Genomic DNA, 19,344 nt, shown 5'->3' with positions numbered 1-19,344 from the left:
CTGACTTCTTATTGAATATATCACAGTTTTAAAAAGTTTTGCAAATTAGGAGTCATATAATTATAGATAACGCGGTTGTTAATTGGCACATGATCACTCGCTAATCTCCCGCGGCGTAGATTGCAAATTCGGTAACCATGGTAGCGCTGTTTGACACATGTAGGTTTCACATGTAAGGAACCCAGGTATCTGTAGATCTATTCCTGTGGAAATTATGATTTTTTATTTTACAAAAATGAAAATCCACAAATTTACATCCCCACGAAACAGTCGTTTTGGCAAAAACCACGAAATTTCGTGCCAACGAAAATAAATGATTTCACAGTATGTCCTAAAATAGTTCACCAAGTTAACATAACTAATATTATCTATTATAAAGAACTATAATGTAAAAAGTAACAATAGTAAATTTATTTATTTTGTTGGGTTTAACGTCGCACCGACACAATTATAGGTCATATGGCGACTTTCCAGCTTTGATGGTGGAGGAAGACCCCAGGTGCCCCTCCGTGCATTATTTCATCATGAGTGGGCACCTGGGTAGAATACCGACCTTCCATAAGCCAGCTAAATGGCTTCCTCACATGAAGTATTCAACGCCCTGAGTGAACAATAGTAAAACAAAGTTATAAAATGTTTATTACACAGGGACAATGTAATATATACCTGATTTATCACTCTTTCCATCTGAATCATGCCCATCTCTGGCAGTGTAGTTTTGATGAACTCTACTATCGTCTCAAACGAATTACACTGAATTATCAACTCTTTGTGATTACCTAGCAACACTAGGGCTACCTTGAAAATAACTTCTGGTCCTTGGATAAATATCAGATCTAAAACCAAGAAATGTTTGTTGTATTAATTCTCATCATGTATCAGACAGGAAACTGGATGCTTATGTTCTTCAAAGCGTTAAGTACCTGAATACAGTATTAGTATTGTTCAGTTTTTTACAGCATATATATGTTCCAGCATTCTGGTAACCAGTTCCAATTATTTCTTAGCAGTTCCCAAATGCAAGGTGACCAGAGGCAGATCCAGGATTTTTGTTTTTCTTTCTAGTTTTTGGGGTGGTGAGTGAAGTGAGAATTTCTAAGGGCCAAGGGGTTGCTCCCTTGCAAATTTTGGTTAAATACATTTCGAACAGTGGCACAATTTCAAGTATATCTGAGCATAAACATTTCACACAATGTCAGGATTAAAGTTTAATACAAGGCAGTTTGAAAGACAGCTATATCTCCCACCACTGTTATGGATAGTGAAAGGGTTGATGGTATTGGGTGGAAGCATTAAACATTTGAGTTGTGACCTTGACCTTAAGCTGGCATGGGTAAATTTTGAGTTCTGCACATCGTCTTGATAAGGGGAATGTTACAGCCAAGTCATATTAAAATCCTTCAACGGGTTAAGGAGATAAAGAGCGGACACAAAATGATAGGCTTAAACATTTGACCTTGAGTAGTGACCTTGACCTTGAGTCGACATGGCTGATTCATGAGTTCTGCACATTGTCTTGATGAAGTGATCAATTGACCGAAGTTTCATGAAAATCCTTCAAGGGGTTTAGGAGATACACAGCAGGCTCAAACCTTTGACCTTGAGTCTTGACCTTGAGCTGACATGGCTGACTCATGAGTTCTGCACATCGTCTTGATGAGGTGATCATTTGACCCAAGTTTCATGAAAATCCTTTAAGGGGTTAAGGAGATATAGAGCAGACACAAAATGTTACGGACAGACTGAAGGACAGAAGGATGGATGGAAATCATTCCTATAACCCCCGCACCCCATCACTTGTGGCGGGTGATTAAAACAAGAGGGTCATTGACCCTAAAGCGCTCACCTGTGTACAAGGCTTCAATCTTCTATGTTAGCCTATATTATATACATGTCACACACACTTTTGAACCTAGGGCAATAATTTGAACAATTATGGTAGACATTACAAATCTGATATCACACACCAAATATCAAGGCTCTAGCAATTATTGATTCAGAGAAAAAAAGTGACCATGCCCCCTGACAGCCATATTTTTTTTAAAAATCGGAATAATTTGAACAATCTTGGTAGAGGGTCACACAAGAACCATCTGTGTAAAATTATTCTAAAATTGGGCTTGCAGTTTCACACAAGAAGATTTTAAAAGTCTCCACTATATACATATAGGGAAAAGTGACCACGCCCTCTGGTGGCCATGTTTTTTGACGAATCAAGATAATTTGAATAATCTTGGTAGAGGGTCAAACAAAGACCATTTGTGTAAAATTATTCTAAAATCGGGCAAGCAGTTTCACACAAGAAGATTTTTAAAGTTTCCACTATGTGCATATAAGGAAAAGTGACCATGCCCTCTGGCGGCCATGTTTTTTGACAAATCCAAATAATTTGAACAATCTTGGTAGAGGGTCACACAAGAACCATTTGTGTAAAATTATTTTAAAATCTGGCTAGCAGTTTCACACAGGAAGATTCCACTATATACATGTAGGAAAAAATGAACCATGCCCTCTGGCGGCCATGTTTTTTGACAAATCAAAATAATTTGAACAATCTTGGTACAGGGTCTCACAAGGACCATTTGTGTAAAATTATTCTAAAATCGGGCTAGCAGTTTCACACAAGAAGATTTTTAAATTTTCCACTATATACATAAAGGGAAAAGAGACCACGCCCTCTGGCTGCCATGTTTTTTGATGAATCAAAATAATTTGAAAAATCTTGGTAGAGGGTTACACAAGGACCATCTGTGTAAAATAATTCTAAAATCGGGCTAGCGGTTTCACATGAGAAGATTTTAAAAATTTCCACTATATACATATCAAGAAAAGTGACCACGCCCTCTGGTGGTCATGTTTTTTGACAAATCAAAATAATTTGAAAAATCTTGGTAGAGGGTTACACAAGGACCATTTGTTTAAAACTATTCTAAAATTGGGCAAGCAGTTTCACACAAGATTTTTGAAGTTTCCACTATATACATATAGGGAAAAGTCACCACGCCCTCCAGCAGCCATGTTTTTTACCGAATTGGAATAATCCGAACAACCTTGGTAGAGGTTGACATAAGGACCATTTGTGTGAAATTATTTCAAAATCGGACCATCAGTTTAGGAGGAGATGTCGTTTGAAGTTTTTTTCTATTTTTAGCTCTGGCAGCCCCTATGTGCATGGCCAAGTTTCATCAAAATCCATTCATTGGTTTTGGAGCAGATATAGTTTAAACACAAATGTTGACGACGGACACACGACTTGACGGACGCACGCCAGACACAGCGTGATCACAATACCTCACCATGAGCACTTTGTGCTCAGGTGAGCTAAAAAACGACAGAAAAAAACAGTAGCTTTTAATTTGATTGTCCTTCATCCCTTCATTTGAGCAATTATAAATACCACTGACAATAATTTATAATACTCTGCAATGAAGGGAGTCAAAAATTTCTTCTAAAATGATGTAGATCTCAATTTTAGGCTATCAAAAATGTATGCACACCTGACTTTAGAATGAGGGAGTGGGAGGGAGCATATCTTCCAATAAGAAATGTAAGATTTAACATTAAAGAAAGTACAACATACCAAAAACTCTAGCTACAAATCCTAGTGGGAACTGTGAGGCAAACAGGGTCAGAAACCAGGGGGCAGCGTACAGTGTTGGTGCTATTTCATGTTCTTCAAAGTGGTCATACAGATCCTTGTAGTTGTCATGTAGAAGTCGGGTCAACTGGTACAACTGAATCTATAATACACAATTAGCACTGCAACGGTATCATGTAACAGAGAGATTACTTACACAACTTCTTGTACAGACTGACAGATGAATGATGTACAAGTACCTTACACATACACACTAGTGGTCTTTTTAAGTTGTAAAATGAACTAAATATAGGATGGAATAAGGACAAAGGAATCAAGTTATGTAAATAAAATAAAATTTATAAAACAAGAATGGTTTAACTTACTAAAACATCATTGTGATCAAAAGTAATTAATTTAGAAAGTAGCATTATGTACTAACTCTTCATTTACACACCTAACATGCATGAAGGTGATCTATTAATCATATAGTTCTGCTACATTGGCAGGGAGAACACTTTACAAACCAGAATGTTCTATCACTGCTTAGGAGACAAATGCAAGTGCAATGTCTTACTGTAATGTTATCATGTTTCATCTGTATTCTGGCACAGAATTACAGAGCAACATGATTTGATCTTTACTAATCCTACCTGTAATGTATAATAACCCTGTTATTACATGGCTCCCGTCCATAGTTTGTGCCTTATGACTTGTATATATTCAACACTACATTTTGCTGGGATATTCAAAACTTGAAAATTTTTATGAAAATCTATTTCTGATGACATGTTATAAAACACTTATTGAATAGCTTTATGGCAATCCATTCAATAAGTGTATACAGTCTAACCTGGACTAACGGTCACCTCCGATCAGCGGTCACCTCCGTTTAGCGGTCATTTTATGATGCCCCCGATAGATTTTCCTCTATTTCATCACTTTATTCAGTGGCCACCTCCCGTCCGCGGCAAGCGGCCACCAAAATTGCCTCCCGACTGCCGTATCTGATCCCTTTCAGCGGCCATGTTTCTTCCAAAACAAATTATTTTTAGACGATGATCGCTGACGATACCCGATTTTTGAGAAACACGTGATTGCGTGACTTCACCACAGGGACGCCAAAATGACATGAGCTTATCAATTAAAACTGATAACCAAAGGTGTGATCCCCATTTTTCTGATCAAATGACCAGTAATTATCGGCAATTAGTGTGTAACCTCGTGCCAATTTTGTTGTTCACAGTTTGATCTCAGTTAAAGATAATACTCGATATCTAATTAGTAGCATAATATTTGTGATTCTTTATATTTCTTTCATCAAAACACTATTAAATCTATATGAAATTTATTGTGTTTGAAAAAAATATAAACCACTCAATCTTTTATGGAACATAACGGTGATCTTAGATTTTAGCGTAGACAGTAAGCGCGGAGAGTAGCTTCCCTTACCAAAATGGCGAAAATTGTAAACAAACTTGTTTTGAAGTTGGAAAATTGTCTGTAACAATTTTTGTTGTTAAAAAATCACGCTGTAGTTTTAGATTGCTTAGAAGACAATTCATATTGCGAAGGCAAATGCACATCAAGGTATCTTGGTAAAATGAAAATAGAAACTGAAAAAGAAATGGGCCTAAAGGCTAAACTGTTCGGAAGTCTGAAAAATACATATACCAGCTGCACCTCCGATCAGCGGTCACCTAGCTTCAGCAGCCAAATTGTCTGCTTCCCCTTGCTGGCTGCTTAAGACAGGTTAGACTGTATTTATAACTGTGACATTTTGATAACAGCAAAAATGTAATATCTTCACTATACAAAAGTAGTGAGTGACACTAAAAATTACATTTGTATTAAGAAACTGTTTATTTTTTCAATAAGTTTGTTGGAAAACATCTGATGCAGCAAAGCAAAGATGAACTAGAAATTGCTTTTGTAAAAATGCGCATGTCTCCCCAAATGCAAAGTCCTATAGGCAAGAAGTCAATAGGGGTCAGGAGCGAAAGTCAAAGAAACACTGACGGTTGGCTGCAATAGGGATCATCTACTTGGCATGTCCAGTCATCCCGCTAAATTTCAACATTCTTGGCATAGTGGTTCTCAAGTCACTGTTCAGGCTCCTGTGACCTTGACCTTTGATCAAGTGACCTCAAAATAAATAGGGCTCATCTACTCTGCATGTCCAATCATCCTATTAAGTTTCAACATTCTAGGTCAAGTGGTTCTCAAGTTATTTTCCAGAAATGATTTTACATGACCAGGCCCCTGTGACCTTGACCTTTAATAGACTGATACAAGAATCAATAGGGGTCATCTACACTGCATGTTCAATCATCCTATGAAGTTTCAACATTCTGGATCAAAAGGTTCTCAAGTTATTGATCGGAAATGGTTATCAATGTTCAGGCCCCTGTGACCTTGACCTTTAACAGATCGACCCCAAAAACAATAGGGGTCATTTACTCTGCATGAACAATCATCCTATGAAGTTTCAACATTCTGGGTCGAGAGGTTCTCAAGTTATTGATTGGAACCGGTTTTCCATGTTCAGGCCCCTGTGACCTTGACCTTTAACAGAGTGACCCAAAATCGTTAGGGGTCATCTACTCTGCATGACCAATCATCCTATTAAGTTTCAACATTCTGGGTCAAGTGGTTCTCAAGTTACTGACCGGAAATGGTTTTCCATGTTCAGGCCCCTGTGACCTTGACATTTAATGAAGTGATCCCAAAATAGATAGGGGTCATCTACTTTGCATGTACAATCATCCTATGAAGTTTCAACATTCTGGGTCAAGTGGTACTCAAGTTATTGATCGGAAATGGTTTTCAATGGTTGGGCCCCTGTGACCTTGACCTTTAATGGAATGACCCCAAAAACAATAGGGGTCATCTACTTTGCATGTACAATCATCCTATGAAGTTTCAACATTCTGGGTCAAGTGGTTCTCTAGTAATTGATCGGAAATGGTTTTCAATGTTCAGGCCCCTGTGACCTTGACCTTTGACAGAGTGATCCCAAAATCAATAGGGGTCATCTACTCTTCATGACCAATCATCCTATGAAGTTTCAACATTCTCGGTCAAGTGGTTCACTAGTTATTGATCGGAAATGGTTTTCAATGTTCAGGCCCCTGTGACCCTGACCTTTGATGGAGTGACCCCAAAAACAATAGGGGTCGTCTACTCCAGCAGCCCTACAACCCTATGAAGTTTGAAGGTTCTAGGTCAAATGGTTCTCCAGTTATTGCTCGGAAATGAAGTGTGACATACGGACGGACGGACAGGGCAAAAACAAAATGTCTCCCCCAGTGGGGTGGGGGGGAGAGACATAATAATAAGCAAATATTAATACATCCTATTTGTCTGTGAAAACAAATTATTATGTGCAAGTAATTTTCTATTTTTCTCAACTGTGACAGTGCAAGGGAGATAAACTAATGGATATCTAAGTTTAAAAGAACCTGATAAAAACCTACCTAAAGCTAGAGGTGTCATTCTTTGCGATCACATGTATACACAAATTATCTCAAAACTTCATTTATCAATTTAGAAAAACTTTCACAGAATACATATTTGTAAAATAATTTCTTGTTATTTAACCAAGTATTACCTGTAACACTATCCTATTTGGTCTGTACTTTTGCAGACATCATGTCTTACCTGTAACACTATCCTATTTGGTCTGTACTTTTGCAGACATCATGTCTTACCTGTAACACTAACATGTTTGATTTTACTGTTGCAGGTATACTGTTGTAGATAACATGTCTTACCTGTAACATTATCATGTTTGGTCTGTACTGTTGCAGGTACCATTACTTACCTGTAATGCTACCATGTTTTGTCTGTACTGTTTATGGTAACCCAGGTACAATGTCTTACCTGTAAAGCTATCATGTTTGGTCTGTACTGTTTACGTAAACCCAGATTGTACATCACATGTTTCCATGTTTCAAATGCTACTGTTTCCTCCATCTGTAAACAGTATTCAATGTTATATATTTCAGGATTATCACGTTTATTTATTTATTTTTTTTTTTGGTTGGATTTAACGTCGCACCGACACATGATAGGTCATATGGCGACTTTCCAGCTTTAATGGTGGAGGAAGACCCCAGGTGCCCCTCCGTGCATTATTTCATCACGAGCGGGCACCTGGGTAGAACCACCGACCTTCCGTAAGCCAGCTGGATGGCTTCCTCACATGAAGAATTCAATGCCCCGAGTGAGGCTCGAACCCACATCGATGAGGGGCAAGTGATTTGAAGTCAGCGACCTTAACCACTCGGGCACGGAGGCCCCTATCACAATGTTTAATGGATGGAGTCAAGTACTATACAAAGTAAAACAAAGTCCTAAAAGAAAGGCATATTAATACTATAAATTCAATTTACATCTATTCAAATACAATGCCAAAAGCCACAGAGTCAAAAATGAATTTGCATTCTCCAACAAAAATAATCTGAAAGTTGCAACAGAGCCCCTTTACTGTTACTAGAAATACCTTGAAAAAAAGGTGAAAGCTTATCTGTGTCAGAACATTTCTTACAACGTTGTAAATAAATGCTTTTGAAATTCATAAATTTTTTTTTTTTTTTAACATCTGAAAACTTACATGCATCAACAGAATTCCTGCAACGAAGCTGAGGCCCTGACAATAGCCTACATCTGAATCCATCAGACTGTATGCCTTGAGTAGATTAAACAATGCTAACTGCCCACTGCCCAGCTGCATGGAGAAGTATGGATGCCCAGGAAATGTTCTTCCTGAAATGGTTAATGTTACATACACCTGACTTTTCCTCTTCAACTGATAAACTGATTTCACTATCACAATTTGTAAATGAAAAATATGCTGTCAGTGGTAACTGTTATGTAATATAAGGAGTCCACCATACAGTTACTTTATCTGCACTGTTTTCAAATTTGTAACTAAGAGAGGTTTAGTTTCAGAAAATGGTATAAACACCATAGTTTTGCCACTGACTGCTCCAAGGCATTACCAGACTATGTTCCTTCTTTATGTACATTTGTGTTTGTTTGTTACATCTGTGTTTTTTTTATAATTTCATTCTTTTGTGTATATGCATACACTGTGTGTATACATTTCCATGTTCTTTAAAAACAGATTATCCTGTTGTACTTTAATTCTTCTTTTAGAGTAATATGGTATTAATTTCTGTGTATTTTATTAAGAACGAGGAGCTGCATTTTTAAAACAAAAAATCATGCCCCAGGGTGTATGACCAAAGGTGTTTTTTGAAGTTTTAAGTATAAGGTGAAGATCATATGATGGTCAAGGTCACCTATATATAGGTCAGTTTGTAGTTCTTGCCACAAAGTTTGTTGAGTGTGAGCATGAACTAAATTGTGCCATTTATGTGGGCTGTATGACAAAAAATATGGTTTATGAAGGTTTTAAGTTTGAAAGTGAAGGTCATATGTGTGTCAAGGTCATTTGCATAAAGGTCAGTTTGTAGGTCTTGCCACAAGGATTGTCAAGTGTGTGTATGAACTAAATCCGGTCATTAATGTGGGCTATAGGAAATCTGGTTTGTACGGACGGATAGATGGCTGGACAAATGGACAGATCAATCATTATATGCCCAGGGGCATAAAAACTAAAACTAGTTTTAAGGCATTCACAAATACTGCTTACATTATACAACAAGAGATCACAGAGTGATCTTGGCACCCACCATTCAGCCATTTTTGAATGTTCCAAATTTCATGACTAGCTCAAGGTCAAAATCAAGGTCAAATTTCATTTGGGTACACAACACTGTGCATGTGGTCCATGCATGTGGTCTAAATTTGAAAGCTGTAGCTTGAGAAATGTGAAAGTAGGTCACTAGATCAATTTCAAGATCAAAGTTCATTTTGGTACACAAAACTATGCATGTGCTTCAAATTTGAAGGCTGTAGCTTAAGAAAAGTACGTACTAGGTAAAAATTAAAGTCAAATTTCAATTCAGAACACAAAACTATGCATGTGGTCCAAATTTGAAGCCTGTAGCTTCAGAAATGTGAAAGTAGGTCACTAGGTCAATCTCAAGATCAAAGTACATTTCGGTACACAAAACTATGCATGCGGTCCAAATTTAAAGGTCGTAGCTTGAGAAATGTGAAAGTAGGCCACTAGGTCAAAATCAAGGTCAAATTTCATTTCAGAACACAAAACTATGCATGTGGTCCAAATTTGAAGCCTTTACCTTCAAAAATGTGAAAGTAGGTCACTAGGTCAATGTCAAGGTCAAAGTTTGTTTCGGTACACAAAACTATGCATGTGGTCCAAACTTGAAGGCTGTAGCTACAGAAATGTGAAAGTAGGTCACTAGGTCAAGATCAAGGTCAACTCATGTTAAGGTTCATCTTGCCACTCAAAACTATACATGTGGTCCAAATTTGAATGATGTAGGTTATGGACAAGAAGATTTTAAAAGTTTTTCCCTATATAAGTCTATATGAACAATGTGACCCCTGGGGCGGTGCCATATTTGACCCTAGGTGGATAATTTGAACAAACTTGGTACAGAACCACTAGATGATGCTACATTGCAAATATCAAAGCCCTAGGCTTTGTGGTTTGGACAAGGAGATTTTCAAAGTTTTTCCCTATATAAGTCTATATAAACCATGTGACCCCCGGGGCGGGGCCATATTTGACCCCAGGGAAATAATTTGAAAAATCTTGGTAGAGGACCACTAGATGATGCTACATACCAAATATCAAAGCCCTAGGCCCTGTGGTTTTGGACAAGAAGATTTTCAAAGTTTTTCCCTATATAAATCTATGTAAATTTTTTAAAATAAACAAAGGGCCATAACTCACTCAAAAATTGTTGAACCAGTCTGATTTTCAGGGGGACACAACTAAGGTACCAATACATCATTCTGACAAACTTTGGTCAAAATCTCCCAAGTAGTTTCTGAGGAGATGTGATAACGAGAAATTGTTAACGGACGGACAGACAAACGGATGGAAGGACGAAGAGTTATTTGAATAGCCCACCATCTGATGATGGTGGGCTAATAAAATGTACACCATAAAGGCTGAGGGGAGAAGTGGTCTAATTGTCAAAGTGCTGGCTGCTCTATACAGATGTTGAGGACTCGAGACCCACTAAATCAAGAACACACCTTTTCGTTTTTCAAAATAAAGAGCAATGTCATGGGACATGTGTAAACTTACATTAAGATACAAAAGTATATGTGCATAAAAAGGTTGCAGAAAATAATAATAATGTGAATTCTAAGAATTTCCCAAGTGAAAAGGGTAAATTGTTCTGTCAAGAAAAGTCAGTTATGGGACCTGATATGTGAACTTGTCTCATCATCCTTGAAATCTGTTTTTGAGTTTCAAGTTGATATCTATATGGGTTCAACAAATATTCAAGAAATTCGTGAAGCGACAGGATGGGACAGGACAGGAAAAAGTGATTGCTGTATAGCCACAACCCAAAAATGGTTTGGAAAACGTATAATAAACTTCACCCTTTCATCACAAATGAGCACAAATAAATTAGAATAAATTAAATGCTTCTTAAAGACTGTTTTCACTGTGTCTACACATGTAAATCAATTTTGTAAGTCAAACAGTTATTTACCTAAGTCTATCAATATTGCATGTTGATGATTTGTGAGTTGTTTAAGAAGTTCATTGTAGTCAACTTGAGGTGTGTTCTCCTCTATATTAGGGTATCTAAGGCGATGTTGTTCTACCAGGAAATGCCATACTTCACCTCGCTTGGCTTGTGGAACACCTTTAAACAGAAAAGTTTCTTCCATACATAAATACATGCCTATACTGTAATCAGGGCAGGGAATAACACAGAAACACATTTAACAAGCAAAAGACTTGTTTTAAGTGGATTGTGTCCACATTTTAAACAGTCATTGCAATATAGTTTTCATAATTGTGGATTCTTTTACAACAGAGGAACACACACTTCTACTGTAATAAACAGCAAAATTTTAGTCAAAATAGCTATTTAATATTTCATTTTTACTTTAACACAAAGATCAGGATTTCAAAAATATGATATATAGAAATGATGAAACTTTTGACCTTGAGTTGTGACCTTGACCTTGAGCCAACATGACTGACTCATGAGTTCTGCACATAGTCTTGATGAGGTGATCATTTGACCCAAGTTTCATCAAAATCCTTCAAGGGGTTTAGCAGATACAGAGTGGACACAAAATGGAAGGCTCAAACCTTTGACCTTCAGTTATGACCTTGACCTTGAGCCGACTTGACTGACTCATGAGTTCTGCACATCGTCTTGATGCGGTGATCATTTGACCAAAGTTTCATGAAAATACTTCAAGAGGTTTAAGTTATATGGAGCGGACACAATTGGCAGATGTATGGATGGAGACCATTCCTATAACCCCCCTCTGCACATGGCAGGGGATTAACAAAAGCAATTTTAGTGCAGTATTTCCCAATGTAAACTTCTGCCATTTCTGACGCCTCTTGTGACATCAACCCCTCATCATTTTCAATCATGTCTATATGAAAGAGTTTTATACATAAAAATATTCTAACTGAATTCGGTATAGCCAAATAAAATTTATCAAAATACCAGTTTCATGAGTGGTTCTTACATGAAGTGCAACATAAGCTCCACATACACTTCAGACAAAAGTCATACATGTACACTGGATTTTCCAACAAAATGGATGTTGTGATTTAATTTTTCTTGAGGACAGATCTTGCAAAATAAAGTCACAACTTGCTACAAATAGGTGGATCAAACATTATGCTATATTTCTATAATACCAGATTATCTTGTTGATCATATTGATATATCCTACAAGGTGTCTTGTAAGCTTTGAAAAAGCAAGTTTTAGGTATGTTATTTTTCATGTAACTAAAGTAATTCAATGCCATCATAAACTTGAAAGGAAACATCAGTTTTGAAAGGAAAATTTACAAATGTTTAAGAATCATTCATTTGACAAGTAATTTTGGCAAAAAAGAAAAAAGTTCCTGTTAAAACCAAACATACCTTGTCTGACACAGCTGAGAAGTTTCTCATACTCCACTTTGATATTTGAGCGTCCCGCACTACTTAACATCTCCTCCCACAAGCGCGTCACCTCCTTCAGACACGGAGTTATCTCTAGGTAATCCAGCTTCTGGCGTTTCAGATCAGCCTCATCCTGACGTGCTGAAAAAAATATGAGCGCTCCAAAATTCTCTTCTTACTTCAATAAATATGTGTACTTCATACTATTTAAAAAAAAATAAAATAGGTAGATTACATACAACTTTTGAGTTATTTGTTAAAACTCAGATTTTCCCTACACCTGTTTACTGGCACTGAAAATCGTATACACATCCCATAAATGAAACAGTTGAAATCTACTGTAAACTTTGTTAAATTATTCATTTTGCCTATAAATGCATGTATGAAACCTGACTAAAGAAACAATAGGCCTAGCATTGGATAACTCAGAAAACCATTAAGTTTTAACAATGTTGAATCTTGTGGGTGAAAAAAACATGCACAAATATGCTAAGACATATACTGAAAATATAGCTTTGTATTCATAAATTAAATGTAAGTTTCAATGAATGTTTAAGTTTGGTCACAAAGATTTTATGGATTGTTTACAGCTTTTCAAAGTTAGACAGACACATACTTTTTCATCAATGTGTACACATACTGTGTAGGGTTAACTTTTTATGATACTTTAAACAAGAGCTGTCAAAGGAGATGGCACATTTGACTATTTTGATGCTGGGCATTTAAAAGGGGCACTATCTTGGTCAAACAAAGGCAGTCTGAAAAACAGCTTTATCCCCCACCACTGTTATTGGTAGTGAAAGGGTTGATGGTATTGGGTGGAACCATTAAACATCTGAGTTGTGACCTTGACCTTAAGCTGGCAGGAGTGAATTTTGTATTCTGCACATTGTCTTGATCAGGGGAATATTACAGCCAAGTCATATTAAAATCCTTCAAGGGGTTTAGGAGATACAGAGCAGACATAAAATGGCTCAAACCTTTGACCTTTGAGTTGTGACCTTGACCTTGGGCCAACATGGCTGACTCATGAGTTCATTCTGCATATCATCTTGCTGAGGTGACTAACTGACCAAAGTTTCATGAAAATCCTTCAAATGGTTTAGGAGATACAGAGCGGACACAAAATGGAAGGCTCAAACCTTTGACCCCGAGTTGTGACCTTGACCTTTAGCTGACATAGCTGACACATGGGTTCTGCGCATCGTCTTGATGAGGTGATCATTTTACCAAAGTTTCTTGAAATTCCTTCAAGGGGTTTAGGATATATAGAGCGGACACAAAATGGAAGGCTCAAACCTTTGACCTAGAGTTGTGACCTTGACCTTAAGCCAACATGGCTGACTTATGAATTCTGCACATTGTCTTGGTGAGGTGATCACTTGACCCAAGTTTCATGGTTATCCTTTAAGGTGTTTAGGAGATACAGAGCAGACACGAAATGGAAGGCTCAAACCTTTGACCATGAGATGTGACCTTGGCCTTGAGCCAACATGGCTGACTCATGGGTTCTGCACATCATCTTGATGAGATGATCATTTGACCCAAGTTTCATGAAAATCCTTCAAGGGATTTAGGAGATACAGAGCGGACACAAAATGTTATGGACGAACAGATGGAGGGATGTCCCACCAAAATGTAGGAGGGGGCCATTTCTTTTGTTATTTTCTTTTGTTTGAATAGGGGGCCCTGGCCCTATAGTCTATTGTTAATGGATTCTAGCTATTGTTCTCTTTTGTTCTCTTTACTGTTAGATGGCCCTCTCTTTCATTTAAGATGCTCAGATGGACGGAGACCATTCCTATAACCCCCCAGCACTTGTGGCAGGGGATTAAAAAGGAAGGAAAGTATTTTGAATTATTTTCAGAAACTGAACAGTTCCATATACATAATTTTAAGTAGACTAAAGAAATAATACAAGGCAGTGGGAAGATTTTTTCCTCTTTTTTTTTTTTGCACTGGAGGTATGGGGGGAAGGGAAGGCTAGAAACACACCAACACAATTTAGATGATATGGAAAGTTTTCCTGCTTCTGATGGTAGAGGACACCATGTGCCCTTTCTAGAATTGTTTAAGGTATGGGCAGGCACGTAGATAGAACTAACAACCTTCTATCAGCCAGTCAGATGGCTTCCTCACATGAAGAATTGAGGTTTCAAATCCACATCGATTTGGAGTAAGTGACCATAACCACTTGATCACTGAGGCCCAAAGAGTAAGAATAGTAATGGCCTTTCTGCTATACATACTTTTGAAATCAGTGCAAAAGTAATGCAGTGTGTCCAATCACGTGATCGTGCTATGTCATTTTGTTCCCGCTACAAGCTCGAAAGTGAAAGTGGAAAGGTAAACAAAAATTATAAATCAGGGCGTAAGTTTTTTATTCAATATATTGTGTTAATATCATGCACATGACCAAATAGGCCCGCTTTAAATAGAAACACAGACACACACATGCACGCACGCACACAAACAGACAGTGATGACAAAAAGAACACTGTTGGCACCGCCCAGGAATGGGCAGTGGTAACAACTTTGATATTTTTCTTCATTCTAAATTATATAAAGAAACAATTTTATTGATGAAATCTGTTCCTAATTTTCCCCCCAGGTGCTCCTCCTCGCATTATTTTATCAAGGGCGGACATCCGGGTAGAACCAACGACCTTCCGTATACCAGCTGGATGGTTTCTTCATATGAAGAATTCAACGCCCCGAGTGAGGCTCGTAGCCACATCTGTGAGGTGCAAGTGATTCAAAGTTAGCGACCTTAACCACTCGGCCATGGAGGCCCCGAGTAAAACATTGGTATTCAAGCAAGCAAAAGGAAAACAAAAACAAAAAAGCTATAATAACGTCAATAATGATGTGCAATTCAATCTAGAATCTGGATACCGAAATACTAAACCAATTTACACAGTTTAAATTTTCGTTTTGCAAAAATTAGATGTGGTTTACATTTTCTAGGAAAAGTTTTTTTGTGTGTGAGAAAGATATATATCAATGGTTATTTGATAAAACCGGATATATTCGCAATTAATGGGTAGACGCATTTATAATAAAACCTGTCAAAATGCGGATGCAGAAGTCTCTCCTCTCCTCTCTCCTCTCCCTCCCTGTTCAAAATCATCCAGGTATGCCCCTGCAGGGGTAGCACTTTCAAATAGGTTTCGAATCATGTGCATGATATGAACACAATATATTGAATAAAAAACTTACGCCCTGATTTATAATTTTTATTTACCTTTCCTCTTTCACCTTCGAGCTCAAAATGACGTAGTGCAATCACGTAATTGGGCACACTGTAATGGTAAATTCTAAGTAAGGGGGACATTATTCATGAAATATTGAGAAGAAAGTCTACAAATTAAATGTAAAGAGTGGAGGTACATGTAGAAAATCTAACCTGAAATGTTTAGTTTAAATACAAAATAATGAATTAAATATTGGTCACTGAATGTCAGTTTTCATCAAAAAGCTCTGGCCAACTGCATCTTTTTGCTTGACTTTCATGAAAGCATAAATCATATTGTACTGTACCATATACTACCTTTAAGCTGGATCATAGGGTTGTTTTTACAAAACTGAAGCACATGTGAATTCTTAACAAGAGCTGTCACTAATGGTGACAAATGCCCCCGCAGCACCTTGACCTTTGACCTGGTGACCCTAAAGTCAGTAGGAGTGGTGTACTCGAAAAGTACTATCAGCATGTGAAGTTTGAAGGTCCTGGGTGAAGTGGTTCGCATGTAAAGTGCCTTCATGCAAAAAGTTAACGTTGGCCCCTGTGACCTTTGACCTGGTGACCCCAAAGTCAGTAGGGTTGGTGTACTCATAAAGTACTATCAGCATGTAAAGTTTGAAGGTCCTGGGTGAAGTGGTTCGCGAGTAAAGTGCCTTCATGCAAAAAGTTAATGTTGGCCCCTGTGACCTTTGACCTGGTGACCCCAAAGTCAGTAGGGTTGGTGTACTCATAAAGTACTATCAGCATGTAAAGTTTGAAGGTCCTGGGTGAAGTGGTTAGCGAGTAAAGTGCCTTCATGCAAAAAGTTAATGTTGGCCCCTGTGACCTTGACCTTTGACCTGGTGACCCCAAAGTCAGTAGGAGTGGTGTACTCAATAAGTACTATCAGCATGTGAAGTTTGAAGGTCCTGGGTGCAGTGGTTCGCGAGTAAAGTGCCTTCATGCAAAAAGTTAACGTTGGCCCGTGACCTTGACCTTTGACCTGGTGACCCCAAAGTCTGTAGGGGTGGTGTACTCAATAAGTACTATCACCATATGAAGTTTGAAGGTCCTGGGTGCAGTGGTTCGCGAGTAAAGTGCCTTCATGCAAAAAGTTAACGTTGGCCCCTGTGTCCTTGACCTTTGACCTAGTGACCCCAAAGTCAGTAGGGGTGGTGTACTCAATAAGTACTATCAGCATGTGAAGTTTGAAGGTCCTGGGTGCAGTGGTTCGCCTTCATGCAAAAAGTTAACATTGTGACTAAAGAACGAACGAACGGACGGACAGTTGAAAACTAATATGCCTCCCTTTGGGGGTATAAAAAGAAAAAAAGAAAAAATACACTTTGATTACTTAAATATGACAAAAAATGTTCAACTGAAAACAAAAATACTGTGAATAAACCTAAGCTGGATCTATGCTAACACATGGCATACATATGGTACACACACACAACATTGGTGTGGGTTACCTTTAAACACAACTACAGATCTTGATCCAAACATCACAAAATACCCTACAATCATATATAATAAACACTTTAAAATTTCAAAACAAGAGGGCCAAGATGGCCCTAGGTAGCTCACCTAAACACACCATAACAGTGTTAACATGTTTGACACAGTGATTTCATGGAAACAAATATTCTGACCAATTTTCATTAAGATTGGACTAAAAATGTAGTCTCTTGAAGAGTAAAAAGTATTTTCTTCAATTTAACATAATGACCTAGTTTTTAAGCCAAGGTAACCTGCATTCAAACTTGGCCTAGATTTGATCAAGGCAATCATTCTGACTAAATTTCATGAACCTCAATTGAAAAGTACAGTCTCTATCGCATACAAAACCTTTTTCTTTGATTTGTCCTAGCGACCTAGTTTTTGATCCCAGATGACCCGTATTCAAAACTGACCTTAATTTCATCAAGGCTATCATTCTGACCAAATTTCATGAAGATCAATTGAAAAATACAGTCTCTATCGCATACACAAGGGTTTTTTTATTTGACCTAGTGACCTAGTTTTTAACCACAGATGACCCATATTCTAACTTGACCTAGATTTCATTAAGGCAATCATTCTGACTAAATTGTATGTATATCCAGTGTAAAATGCAATAGTTTTTGATCCTAGATGACCCATATTCAAATTCAACCTAGATTTCATACAGACAAACATTCTGATCAAATTTCATGAAGATCCGGTGTAAAATGCAGCCCCTATTGCATACACAAGGTTTTTCTTTGATTTAACCTTGTGTCCTAGTTTTTGACCCCAGATGACCCATATTCGTAATTGGCCTAGATTTCATCAAGGCAATCATTCTGACCAAATTTCATGAAGATCAATAGAAAAATACAGCATATACTGCATACACAAGGTTTTTCTTTGATTTGACCTAGTGACCTAGTTTTTGACCCCAGATGACCCATTTTCGAACTTGGCCTAGATTTCATCAAGGTAATCATTCTGATCAAAATTCATGAACCTCAATTGAAAAATACAGCTTCTATCGCATACACAAGGTTTTTCTTTGATTTGACCTAGTGTCCTAGTTTTTGACCCCAGATGATCCATTTTCGAACTTGGCCTAGATTTTATCAAGGTAATCATTCTGACCAAATTTCATGAAGATCAGTTGAAAAATACAGCCTCTATCGCATACACAAGGTTTTTCTTTGATTTGACCTAGTGACCTAGTTTTTGATCCCAGATGACCCATTTTCGAACTCAGCCTAGATTTCATCAAAGTAATCATTCTGACAAAAATTCATGAAGATCAAGTGAAAAATACAGCCTCTATCGCATACACAAGGTTTTTCTTTGATTTGATCTAGTGACCTAGTTTTTGACCCCAGATGACCCATTTTCAAACTCGGCCTAGATTTCATCAAGGTAATCATTCTGACCAAACTTCATGAAGATCAGTTGAAAAATACAGCCTCTATCGCATACACAAGCTAAATGTTGACGACGACAGACGACAGACAGACGACAGACGCCGGACATCGAGCGATCAGAAAAACTCACCTGAGCATTGCTCAGGTGAGCTAAAAACTATATTTCAACTTTGACCATTCAGTTTATGCTCAGTAGAAGTAGTAGAAAGTGATGATATATTTAGCAATATAAGCTCAGTAGAAATAGTTTAAGACTTTGATTCAAGCTCAGTAGAACTGATCTAACCCTGTACATGGCAGTTTAAGCTCAGTGAAATTGTAACGGACTATGACACAGTTAGTAGATTAAGCTCAGTAAAATTGTATAAGATTATTTACATTTAGCAGTTTAAGCTCAAAAGAAATTGTATAAGACTGTACATGGCAATTTAAGCTCAACAGAAATTGTATAAGACTATGACACAGTTGGTAGTTTCAGCTCAGTAAAAATTGTAAAACATTATTTACATTAAGCTGTTTAAGCTCAGTAGAAATTGTATAAGACTGTACAAGGCAGTTTAAGCTCTGTAGAAATTGTATATGATTAAAACATTTAGCAATTCAAGCTAA

General features: G+C 37.5%; 1 protein-coding gene across 1 annotated transcript in view; it reads right to left on the bottom strand.

Moving 5' to 3' along the window:
- Positions 1 to 19,344, bottom strand: part of LOC123556472 (TBC1 domain family member 1-like) — a 65,990-nt gene that overhangs the window by 12,466 nt on the left and 34,180 nt on the right. Inside the window, exons 11-16 of the mRNA XM_053542695.1 lie at positions 12,592 to 12,753; positions 11,185 to 11,340; positions 8,193 to 8,344; positions 7,460 to 7,552; positions 3,581 to 3,740; positions 667 to 836 (exon numbers count right to left, since the gene is read on the bottom strand). Of these exons, the coding sequence (XP_053398670.1) occupies positions 667 to 836; positions 3,581 to 3,740; positions 7,460 to 7,552; positions 8,193 to 8,344; positions 11,185 to 11,340; positions 12,592 to 12,753 (893 nt within the window). The remainder of the gene's footprint in view (positions 1 to 666; positions 837 to 3,580; positions 3,741 to 7,459; positions 7,553 to 8,192; positions 8,345 to 11,184; positions 11,341 to 12,591; positions 12,754 to 19,344) is intronic.

The sequence above is a fragment of the Mercenaria mercenaria genome, chromosome 5, assembly GCF_021730395.1.
Source record: "Mercenaria mercenaria strain notata chromosome 5, MADL_Memer_1, whole genome shotgun sequence".
Taxonomy (NCBI): Eukaryota; Metazoa; Mollusca; class Bivalvia; order Venerida; family Veneridae; genus Mercenaria; species Mercenaria mercenaria.
The sequence above is the reverse complement of the archived record's forward strand: the minus strand, read 5'-3'. Positions and strand labels throughout refer to the sequence as shown.